At 47.0% G+C, this 12,716-nt stretch overlaps 1 protein-coding gene across 1 annotated transcript; it reads left to right on the forward strand.

The window, feature by feature from the left end:
- Positions 1–1,153: 1,153 nt before the first annotated feature.
- LOC308255703 (dynamin-1-like protein) lies at positions 1,154–3,582 on the forward strand (the record flags this gene model as incomplete). The annotated part of the gene is given in 4 exon segments (XM_080683496.1): positions 1,154–1,499; positions 1,502–1,745; positions 1,747–2,244; positions 2,246–3,582. Coding segments are annotated over 4 exon segments (2,166 nt in total). The 3' UTR covers positions 3,324–3,582.
- Positions 3,583–12,716: the final 9,134 nt, after the last annotated feature.

Below are 12,716 nucleotides of genomic sequence, written 5' to 3' on the forward strand. Positions count from 1 at the left end.
TCTCTCTTTTTTTTTTTAAGTAGGAGGGATGAGTAAATCTGGGAATATCACGTTTCAGATGTTATGAAAGGTCATGAGAGCTATGGGAAAAACAAACATCACTGAAATACAAAACAGAAGCCAAAAGTTTTTGTTGTTTTTGGCAGAAAGCCTTTGGTTTAGGGCAACTTGGGAGGTTTCAGTGTCCTGAGGTCTCCAGGAACTGGCTCGGAGGAGGCCATCACCTGCCAGAAAGGGCGCTTGCTTTGGGTCTACTACCATAAAGAGACTGAGTGCCTGAGGTATTCTACTTGAGCTGCTTCTACCCCAGGAGTGCCCATGGGTAATAGGTCAATTCAACGTTCATTTCCTCACTCACTTGCTCATTTATTCATTTACTGACCGTCCAAAATGGGCCAGAAGCTGTGTGTGTTGGGCGAGGAGAAAGTAGAGATCCGAGATACATTCCCTTTCTCCCAGGAGAGTTTAGTCTACTAGCAAAATGGAGATGTGGTCATCACAGCCATGATAGTAGCTTCTATTTATTGAGTGCTATGTGCTCAATGCAGACGGCTTCTTATGTATTTTATGCTCATAATAACTCTAGGGGCAGGACTGATTGCTTTCCAAATGAGGAAACTCAGGAAGGTTAAGAAACTTGCCCCAAGTCACATCTTCTGGCAGAGCAGGACCTGGAATGCAGCCTGTGTGAAGTCTGCCATGTAGACCATGCTGCCTCCCTCTCCACTGCCCTCTGCTAAGTGCGGTAACAGACATACAGACATACACGGTGGAGAACAGAGCAGGCAGGCTAAGAGAGGTCAGCTTCTCCAAGGAGGTGACATTTGAGCTTGGCCTTGAAGCGTGACTGGTGCTGGCATGTTCGTGTGTGCTTGTTCCCATTCATCAAACATTTATGGGGCATCCGCACGGGCTCAAAGACTCTGCACTGTGAATTTAAAACAAGGCTTCACCTAGACATTTCATAGAAATGAAATGATACCACATGTGGTCTTTTGTGTCAGATTTCTTTTACTTAGCGTCATGTTTTTGAGGTCCATCTGTATTTTAGCATAAGTATTCATAATTTTTGGAAAACATAAAATCAATCAAGATTGAAATTATGGATTCATTGCCGCGACCCACCGGGCGGGGGTCCCGTGTTCTCGGAGTCATGGAGGCACTAATTCCTGTTATCAACAAGCTCCAGGATGTCTTCAATACTGTGGGCGCCAACATCATCCAGTTGCCTCAGACAGTCGTGGTGGGGACGCAGAGCAGTGGAAAGAGCTCACTGCTAGAGAGCCTAGTGGGGAGGGACCTGCTTCCCAGAGGCACTGGTACTGTCCCCCGGAGACCTCTCACTCTGCAGCTAGTCCATGTTTCACCTGGAGATCAACGAAAAACAACAGGAGAAGAAAATGGAGTTGAAGCAGAGGAGTGGGGTAAATTTCTTCACATCAAAAGTAAGCTTTACACTGATTTTGATGAAATTCGACAAGAAATTGAGAATGAAACAGAATTTCAGGAAATAATAAGGGAGTAAGCCCTGAACCAATTCATCTTAAGATTTTTTCACCCAACGTTGTCAATCTGACACTTGTGGATTTGCCAGAAATGACCAAGGTGCCTGTAGGTGATCAACCTAAAGATATTGAGCTTCAAATCAGAGAGCTCATTCTTCGATTCATCAGTAATCCAAATTCCATTATCTTCACTGTCACTGCTGCTAATACAGATATGGCAACATCAGAGGCACTTAAAATTTCAAGAGGTAGATCCAGATGGTCGCAGAACTCTAGCTGTAATCACCAAACTTGATCTCATGTACGCGGGTACTGATGCCATGGATGTATTAATGGGAAGGGTTATACCGGTCAAACTTGGAATAATTGGAGTAGTTAACAGGAGTCAACTAGATATTAACAATAAGAGGAGTATAACCGATTCAATCCGTGATGAATATGCTTTCCTTCAAAAGAAATATCCATCTCTGGCTAACAGAAATGGAACAAAGTATCTTGCTAGGACTTTAAACAGGTTACTAATGCATCACATCAGAGATTGCTTACCAGAGTTGAAGACAAGAATAAATGTTTTAGCTGCTCAATATCAGTCTCTTCTAAATAGCTATGGTGAACCTGTAGATGATAAAAGTGCTACTTTACTCCAGCTTATCACCAAATTTGCCACAGAATATTGTAATGCTATTGAAGGAACTGCAAAATATATTGAAACTTCAGAGCTATGCGGCAGTGCTAGAATCTTACATTTTCCATGAGACTTTTGGGAGAACTTTAGAATCTGTTGACCCACTAGGTGGCCTTAACACTATTGACATATTGACTGCTATTAGAAATGCTACTGGTCTTCGTCCAGCTTTGTTTGTGCTTGAAGTTTCATTTGAGTTACTGGTCAAGCGGCAGATCAAACGCCTGGAAGAGCCGAGCCTCCGCTGTGTGGAGCTGATTCATGAGGAAATGCAAAGGATCATTCAGCACTGCAGCAATTACAGTACCCAGGAGCTGTTGTGGTTTCCTAAACTTCATGATGCCATAGTTGAAGTAATGACTTGTCTTCTTCGTAAACGGTTGCCAGTCACAAATGAAATGGTCCATAACTTAGTGGCAATTGAAGTGGCTTATATCAATATGAAACATCCAGATTTTGCTGATGCTTGTGGGCTAATGAACAATGATACAGAGGAACAAAGGAGAAACCGGCTAGCAAGAGAATTGCCTTCAACTGTATCACGAGATAAGTTTCCTAAAGTTCCAAGTGCTTTGGCACCTGCCTCCCGGGAGCCCTCCCCTGCTGCTTCTGCTGAGGCTGATGGCAAGGTTTTATCTGGAGGTGGTGGGGTTGGAGATGCTGTTCAAGAACCAACAACAGGCAACTGGAGAGCAATGCTGAAAACTTCAAAAGCTGAAGAGTTATTAGCTGAAGAAAAATCAAAACCAATTCCAATTAGGCCATCTAGTCCACAAAAAGGCCAGGCTGTGAATCTGCTGCATGTGCCGGTTCCTGTTGCACGCAAACTTTCTGCCCGCGAGCAGCGAGATTGTGAAGTTATCGAACGACTCATCAAATCTTACTTTCTTATTGTCAGAAAGAATATTCAACTCAGTGTGCCAAAGGCAGTAATGCATTTTTTGGTTAATCATGTGAAAGATACTCCTCAGAGTGAGTTAGTAGGGCAGCTGTATAAATCACCCTTATTGGATCATCTTCTGATGGAATCTGAGGACATGGCACAACGTAGGAAAGAAGCAGCTGATACGCCAAAGGCATTACAAGGAGCAGGTCAAATTATTGCTGAAATCAGAGAGACTCATCTTTGGTGAAGAGAACTACATAATACTGAGACTTTGTTGACTCAAAAATTACTGCCTATTTTATTTATGAACTTCTGTGTATTGCAATGGTATGAATTGCTCATATGAAGACTGGCTATACACTGAAAATTGTACTCTGTATTACAGAATGAAATCACACACTTAATCCAAATAAATGGCTGTTTCTAAAGTTTCCCAGTATATATAAAATACATCAAGTCTTTCTTGTGATAGTTTCATTTGAACTTAAAAAGAAATGCTAATGTTCTCATTGTACAAGCAGCTTACCTGTGCAATCTGTTAGTAGTCTTAAACCTGCTGCCATAGTCCTTCAAAAAGAACGCACCAAGACATTTTATACGACTGTACTGCATGCACTATATAAGCTGATCTGGCTTTGAAAGATGCGGGTTGACAAGTTACGCGTATTCACTGTATTACACCTGTCCTTATTAGTTCTATCTCTGCAGCCTTTGATGTGTTAGAAAGTTGGACGCACAGAGGATCTGTAACAATGACAATGATGCAGTGTGCATAACGTGTAGCCACAGAGCCCTTCCACTTCTGGGTCCACATTGCCCTGGTCGTGCACTAAAATATCTGATTCCTACTTAAACCTAGAAGCATGAACTACGTTTTCCTGTATTAAAAACAACCACCTAGACGTGGTTATATAGTGAGACTTGGTGATGACCAGTTCCTTTTGGTTTTTTAGAGGTTCTAAAAAAATTCAGATGTATCTTAAAATTGCGGCACTTAACACCATGCTCTTACTTGGAGGTGGGACTTAAAACCAAATACTGTGCTAGATCAGTAAGTATCAGATGATAATCGTTACTTTTGCTTCACACCAGCAAAATTAGAATAGAGGTGTGAAAATACTGGTGGATCCTTATTTTAAAAAAACCATGCTGACACATACACTCCTAATGGCTTATAGACAACTAATTTGCATTCAGGAGCTTGGGAGTGCGGTTTAGAACATACATTTTATTAAAAATCCTCAGGTGATTTTTGATATGAATTATATTATAACTATTAAGATAATGGTCAAAATTCTTAAGGCATCTAGCAGATATTAAAATTTCTTTTTAAGTTACAATATTTATGAAGGACTATTGGCAATATGAATATATCTGTTAGCTTTAGGTACCCATTTACTAAAAAGTAACAGGCTCACCAATTTATCTCAAACATAAAAAAATCCAGATTCAGAACTGGTTAGAATACATGGTACCAAAATGTTTGTTAGTGCACTTTAAAATCACTCGGCCATCTTTAAACATTAGCTTTGAATGATACCCATCCATGATTTACTGACTTTAGACAGATAACTACCGTTTTAGCCTTTTGAATTTATAAGGGGAAAAAAAACCCTTCTAATGCATCTTTCTCAGTATATCAAACAGATTTCCAATTAGAAAATGTTCCCTATAAAGACATGCTATGGCAATGCGCTTTCTAGTACTATATACCTTGCACAAAGAAAAACAGGCAAGAAAGGTGTGGCAAGAGAAAATCTTTGTTGGCTCTAAACTGGGTGAAGTTCTGAAATGTGGAGATGATCTATGACATTTATAATGGATACCTGTATGTTCTTGCTGTGTAAATAAAATTGCTGATATGAAATGACCAAAAAAAAAAAAAAAGATTGAAATTATGTTTATTTTCTTTTGCATTTTACAAATCTTATTTTTAAATGTCCAGGTAACACAAATTCATAGACACAGAAGTATATTGGTGGTCACTTTGAGCTGGAGACGAGTTTTCTTTTGTGATGATGAAAATAATTTAAGATTGTGGTGACAGTTGCATAACTATGCAAATATAATAATCATTAAAATGTATACTTAAAATGAGTGAATTTTATACCAAGTGAATTATTTTAATAAAATGTAAACCATGAAACACACACACACATGCTTCACCTCTGTCAGGTTTTTAACATTTAAAACTATTTCCTGTCCTCCTTTATTTTATGTGTAAGTGGTATAACCCAGGTTCCCCAAGTTCTCCAGGCCCCCGGGATCAGCTGGTTATGACTCAGTGATACAGTCATTCTCCATCTCTCCTCCATTCGGAGTTGCTGGGCCCCATTGTGGACAGCAGTCCCTGTCAGAAGGTTCCTCTTGGTGCTTGACCATCTGAGGTTTGTGCACGTAAATCACAGTGTTAGCCTCCCCAGATAAGAGTTGGCTAAGAGGTGCTTTTTAAGAAACATGCTGACTGCCTCGAGACAGCTCCAATTGGAAAGCTGCCATGATCGCTGATAAAGACTCTCTCCTTGACCAAACTCGGATCAGGCTTCTCCGACTTCCTTTTCAACTAGGTTTTCGGGCTTTTATGTTTGTCTCTGCATTGTCCTGTGTTAGCAAGAATCCTTCTAAGTCAGTTTAGCCAGAACTCCCACCCTGGATATCTGATCACTCTTGATATTGAAGGTGCCCTCATCCCCCCAGTTCCCCCCAGCGGGTTGCTGACCACCCTGCCTGCCTTCGGCAAGAATCCTGTTAAGTCAGTTTAGCAGAATCCCTGATGTTTCCTCTTAGTAATTTTCCATCTACTGACCCCTACCCTGTTCCTTGGCTATAAATTCCCACTTTGCCTTGTTGTATTTGAAATTGAGCCCAATCTTTCTCCCTACACAAAAACCCATTGCATCAGTCCTAACATCGATTCCTGTCGTCCTTAGAATAGTGAAATAAATGAAATAAGGCAACCACAAAATCGGAATGATTCCACTCACATTCTTTTACAAGCATCATTAATAATTTTTTCTTTAATAGCCCCTCTTCACGGGAAGGGGTAGGAGGCACTTCTCAGGCTCCAGCATCAGGACAAGCTGAGCTTCTTGCGAGTATCTGGTTTATTTTAGCTTCTGGGAGAAATAAATATCTTGTACTATGGTATTTTTTCCTCTATCAAGTGTGCAGAGGTATATGGTGTGCATTTTTATGTTATTCTTACTCTCATTTTATTATTTTCATATCTATTATTTTTCTACCATCAAGTCCCTTAAATATTTATTCATCCTTAAATATATGTATTATCTGGTAAGCGCCTTCAAACCTTTATGGAATATAGTTAATATAAATAGCTTTTTAAAAATAGTTTGAGTTGTTGTCATCCTCAATGGAACTTAGTCTCACTTTTGCCCCCAGAGCCACACCAAACCCAACCAATCCTGTATCAATTTGAAAGGTGGCTGGCTGTATGTCAACCCTAAGCTTTTCTGGGTTGAATCTTAGTGAGTAAACTTTTAATCTATAAATAAGGAGAGCTTAACTTCCAAAAATTTTTTTCAGATGGATCCACTTGTCAGAGGGGTCAATAGAGGGACATATTAACTATTTCTAATCATGAAAGTACATAAGTAGCCTCTCCATCTAGCCCTGTACATGTTTAAACACTAAATTGGTTAATGCTACTGGGCCTGCGTTTTATTTCCACAGAATGGTGTTTGTTTGGACAGGATCTTGAGGCATTGAGCTCTTACGATACCATGTAAAAACAAGGCATTCTAAAGCCTGTCAGTGTTTTAAAAAAGAATAAAACAACCAAGCACAAGTATGGTCTTTGGCTAACTTTCTAGAGAGAAGAAAACAAGCCATCTGCCGGTAGCAGGCTGCTTGGGCCGGCGGATCACAGGGCCGAAAGAAACACTCATGGTAATTAGTGGCAGCACCAGAATAGAAACTTAAGCAATGCTTTGCCTGTTGTTATGGTGACAGCCCCCCAAACAGCCCACCCCTCCCCTTCCAAGGCACGCAGCACTTTCTACGGCCTTCCATCTGGTGTGCGTTCTTGTCAAGTGCAGTGAAATTAAATGGACTGCTCATTTGTCACCCTGGCATTGTGTGCCTGAGTTGGGTTGTGGGGAGGAGGAGGAGAAGATGGATTAGAAGAAGTGGGGGGTGGGGAGAGGCTGTTCCCTGCGCTCAGCAGGAGGGACAGGACAGCAGCTGGCCCATCAGCCTGAATCACCAGACAGGTGCTATCAAGGGGCTGAAAACTTGATGATGACTGATAGTGCCTCGGTGACAATGAATTAGAACTGGCCTTGGGATCTTAATGTGCCAGGAGGAAAAAGAGTGCTGAGGCCCTTGATTTAGTAAGATATCATCCACATTCACTCTCTATTTCTAAGTTGTTGAGTATAATTTCCATGGGTCCTTTAGAAGTTGTGAGGTGTAGAAAATTCTTGTTGACCTGCAGAAAATCCAAGAATTTAGTTTAGAAAGACTAGTTTGCTCCCGTTCCAAGATTGTAACTGGGTTGCTTATCTTTCTTAGGGTCTTGTTCATTTTGGAGCTAGACGTGAAGGACATTGATTTGATTACCAATTGTCTGCTGCTGTCAAGAGCACCATCTCTCCAGAATCCCGGGGCTGCACACTGAGGGAGGCACACTGAGGGCTGCACACTGAGGGGCTGTACACTGAGGGCTGCACACTGAGGGCTGTACACTGAGGGCTGTACACTGAGGGCTGGACACTGAGGGCTGTACACTGAGGGCTGGACACTGGGGGGGCTGGACACTGAGGGCTGTACACTGAGGGCTGGACACTGAGGGCTGTACACTGAGGGCTGTACACTGGGGGGGCTGTACACTGAGGGCTGCACACTGAGGGCTGTACACTGGGGGGGCTGTACACTGAGGGCTGCACACTGAGGGCTGTACACTGAGGGCTGGACACTGAGGGGCTGTTCACTGAGGGCTGTACACTGAGAGCTGTACACTGGGGGGGCTGTACACTGAGGGCTGCACACTGAGGGCTGTACACTGGGGGGGCTGTACACTAGGGGCTGCACACTGAGGGCTGTACACTGAGGGCTGTACACTGAGGGCTGTACACTGGGGGAGCTGTACACTGAGGGCTGTACACTGAGGGGGATGTACACTGAGGGCTGTACACTGAGGGCTGCACACTGAGGGCTGTACACTGGGGGAGCTGTACACTGAGGGGGCTGTACACTGAGGGGGATGCACACTGAGGGCTGTACACTGGGGGGGCTGTACACTGAGGGCTGCACACTGAGGGCTGTACACTGAGGGCTGTACACTGAGGGCTGTACACTGAGGGCTGCACACTGAGGGCTGTACACTGGGGGAGCTGTACACTGGGGGGGCTGTACACTGAGGGCTGCACACTGAGGGCTGTACACTGAGGGCTGTACACTGAGGGCTGCACACTGAGGGCTGTACACTGGGGGAGCTGTACACTGAGGGCTGCACACTGAGGGCTGTACACTGAGGGCTGCACACTGAGGGCTGTACACTGGGGGAGCTGTACACTGAGGGGGATGCACACTGAGGGCTGTACACTGGGGGGGCTGTACACTGAGGGCTGCACACTGAGGGCTGTACACTGAGGGGCTGTTCACTGAGGGCTGTACACTGAGGGCTGTACACTGAGGGCTATAACTGAGGGCTGTACACTGAGGGCTGTACACTGAGGGGGCTGTACACAGAGGGGGCTGTACACTGAGGGGGCTGTACACTGAGGGGGCTGTACACTGAGGGGCTGTACACTGAGAGCTGTACACTGAGGGCTGTACACTGAGGGGGCTGTACACTGAGGGGGCTGTACACTGAGGGGGCTGTACACTGAGGGCTACACACTGAGAGCTGTACACTGAGGGCTGTACACTGAGAGCTGTACACTGAGGGCTGCACACTGAGGGCTGCACACTGAGGGCTGTACACTGAGGGGGATGCACACTGAGGGCTGCACATTGAGGGGCTGCACACTGAGGGCTGCACACTGAGGGCTGTACACTGAGAGCTGTACACTGAGAGCTGTACACTGAGGGCTGTACACTGAGGGCTGTACACTGAGAGCTGTACACTGAGGGCTGTACACTGAGGGGGATGCACACTGAGGGCTGCACATTGAGGGGCTGCACACTGAGGGCTGCACACTGAGGGCTGTACACTGAGGGCTGTACACTGAGGGCTGTACACTGAGGGCTGCACACTGAGGGCTGTACACTGAGGGCTGCACACTGAGGGCTGTACACTGAGGGCTGCACACTGAGGGCTGTACACTGAGGGCTGCACATTGAGGGGCTGCACACTGAGGGCTGCACACTGAGAGCTGTACACTGAGGGCTGCACACTGAGAGCTGTACACTGAGGGCTGCACATTGAGGGGCTGCACACTGAGGGCTGTACACTGAGGGCTGCACATTGAGGGGCTGCACACTGAGGGCTGCACACTGAGAGCTGTACACTGAGGGCTGTACACTGAGAGCTGTACACTGAGGGCTGCACACTGAGGGCTGTACACTGAGGGCTGTACACTGAGGGGTATGCACACTGAGGGCTGCACACTGAGGGCTGTACACTGGGGGGGCTGTACACTGAGAGGGCTGTACACTGAGGGCTGTACACTGAGGGCTGTACACTGAGGGCTGTACACTGAGGGCTGCACATTGAGGGGCTGCACACTGAGGGCTGCACACTGAGAGCTGTACACTGAGGGCTACACACTGAGGGCTGCACACTGAGGGCTGTACACTGGGGGGGCTGTACACTGAGAGGGCTGTACACTGAGGGCTGTACACTGAGAGCTGTACACTGAGAGCTGTACACTGAGGGCTGTACACTGAGGGCTGTACACTGAGGGGGATGCACACTGAGGGCTGCACATTGAGGGGCTGCACACTGAGGGCTGCACACTGAGGGCTGTACACTGAGGGTACAGCTTCTCTGTCTGTCATGCACTGGGAATTCCGGAGAAGATGCATGGAAGTGCTTTGGAAGGAATGGGTGTTGTACTCAGGGGAAGAGCATGGTTTGCCTTGTCATAAAATCTCTAGGTTTGGAAGTTTTATTCCCTTAGTACAGTGGTCGGCAAACTCATTAGTCAACAGAGCTAAATATCAACAGTACAACGATTGAAATTTCTTTTGAGAGCCAAATTTTTTAAACTTAAACTTCTTCTAACGCCACTTCTTCAAAATAGACTCGCCCAGGCCGTGGTATTTTGTGGAAGAGCCACACTCAAGGGGCCAAAGAGCCGCATGTGGCTCACGAGCCGCAGTTTGCCAACCACTGCCTTAGTAAATATTCCCTAAACTGTGCTGCCCTGTGGACTGGAGTGTTCGTGTAACGCATAGAGTTGATACTATTTGTCGGGGCTACTTAGTGAAGAGAATTCTGAGACTTCTGGGTGGAGGCTGAGCCTGCTAATAGGGAACACACGCTTTCAAGCCACACCTGTCCCTGTGTGTATGCAGCACAGCCTCAGGGCCCGCCAGTTAGACGATGGGTGTCTGCCATGCCGAGCTTCTGTGATGTTCAAAGTCAGCCTTGAGGTCCCTGCACTCGATGCAGACATGTTTATTTTATTTTTACCTTTTCCTGGAAGCCAGACTCTGCCATTCATCACACAAATTTATTTCTAAAGACACGTTTCCGTGACATTGCAAACGGATCCCGTTTGAGGTTGATAATCTTCGGTCAGGCTGGGCATGGTCCTGTGCAGTGGAATCACTGGGGCCAGCAGCTCGCTGCATTGTGCCTGTTACAGCCAGCAGGTCTCAGGGGCCAGCCGATCGCATTTGGCAGAAGAGCTAATGCAGGTCAGAGAGCTGCTGCAGGAGCAGGGCTGGGCTGAGGGGGGCAACACCTCCCACCCCTGCTGTCTGCTTTCATCGGAGATGTTTGCGCACGTTTGGTGGGGGCACGGAAAAGAGAGACGATGTGGCAATTTCCGGTGGTGTCAGAAAGATGAGCGGCAGGAGCATGTCCCAGCTGGGAGCTTTCTCCCGCTGCGTGAAGCGCGTGTAGGATCCAGGGTGCCCCGCATCTGTGGGTGTGCCGTGCCCTGTGGGCTCAGACTGGACCCAGTTGTCTGTTCACCCCTTGCTGGCTCTGTTCCCTGGGAATATTACTTGAAGTCTGTGGCTTTCATCTCCTCAGTTGTAAGTTGGAAGCAGGCATACCTCTCAGGAGCGCTGCTGTGAGGTATGAGGATTTGGAGAGATAGCACAGAAAAGGTCTGGGCACACTGCCGGCACAGAGCCGGTGCACAGAGCTGGTGCACAGCGCCATTACGCATTCTCTCTAGTTGAGTGCCTCCCCATCGCTCTCTCCTGCCCGGCTCCTCACTCATTTCTTAGACCTTAAGCTTCCCCTTCAGGCTCTCAGTAAACAGACCGTATGCCTCTCCCTGCCAGGCAGCTGTTCAGGTTCCAATGGCAGATGGCCAGCGTCCTCCTGCCGTTAACATCTGACAGTCTTTGTGAATAGTAATGGCTCGGGCCTGCCTTGACTGGTGACCTACAGCATCAGACCCTCGGTTTCTGTTGGCAGTTTCTGGCACCATAGGGGCAGGACCAGCTCCCCTTCCCACCCCACCCCGGGACAAAGGCAGCCTCAGGAGGCAGGAAGCCAACATGAGTTTGGGGAGCCTCATTCTCTAGACTGCCTGCCAGTCCTTCCAGAGGCCTCCAGCTTTAAGCCTGCTTATCTGTCTTGTTCCAGATGAATTCATTGAACAAGCATGGGCCCAGCAGTAGGCTCAGTGCTCAGGACACGAACTGAGTAAGATCGAGTTCCTGTCCTTGAGTTGCCTGTGGTCTTGTGAGCTGGATGCTTAGACAATAAGACGGGAAAGACAACCAGCCATGACTACGTAGTGGTCTTATCAGAGAGGGAAAAGTCACATCTGCCACATTTTCAGGGCCGGCTCCGCTTCCAGCACCATTCCTACAAGATCCTGTGTCATTTAGTCCTCATTTAGGGTGATTATCCTCACATTACAGATGGAGAAGCTAAAGCCTGCAGAGGTTAACGACCTGATCAAGGTCGCCCAGCCTGTCTGTGGGTAACCAGAGTTGAAACCGACACACTACACTCAAGACGTGCAAAACCAAGTCTCCTCTGTGACATGTAGCTCCGTCTCTTCCCGCCCTGTTTAGTGTAAAACAGGGATTTTGAAATCCAGCTGCCTGCTGGGGCTCTTTCCTTCATCCCCCTCCCCCTTCCTAACATGCACCTGGGTTCAAGCAGGAGCTCATGTTTCCTCCTGACACACCTCTCTACCCCGGCTCCCACTGGCTGAGGAGTGACCCCTCGGCCCTGGTATTTGGGTGATGCCCTGGGTAGGGGCTCTGCTGGTCCCACCTGATTCTTTGGGAGCTGCACAGGCCCTGGTGCTGGCAGGTGTGCAGCTGACCTGATTTGAGGTCTGGTTTCTAAGCACCATCAGAGGCTAAAGTCTCTACAAATCACCCACTCCCCAATCCCCCAGCCAAATTTATCTCACCTCAGCTCCAGCTCCAGCTGGTGCCCCAGGTCTCCCTTGTCTCTGCTCTGATCTGACCCAACCCCAGGGGCGGTGACCATCCCGCTCTCCTGCTCCACTCAGCTCCCCCCACCTGAGTGTGCCATGGC

Source organism: Plecotus auritus (assembly GCF_963455305.1).
Source record: "Plecotus auritus genome assembly, chromosome: 8".
Lineage (NCBI taxonomy): Eukaryota > Metazoa > Chordata > Mammalia > Chiroptera > Vespertilionidae > Plecotus > Plecotus auritus.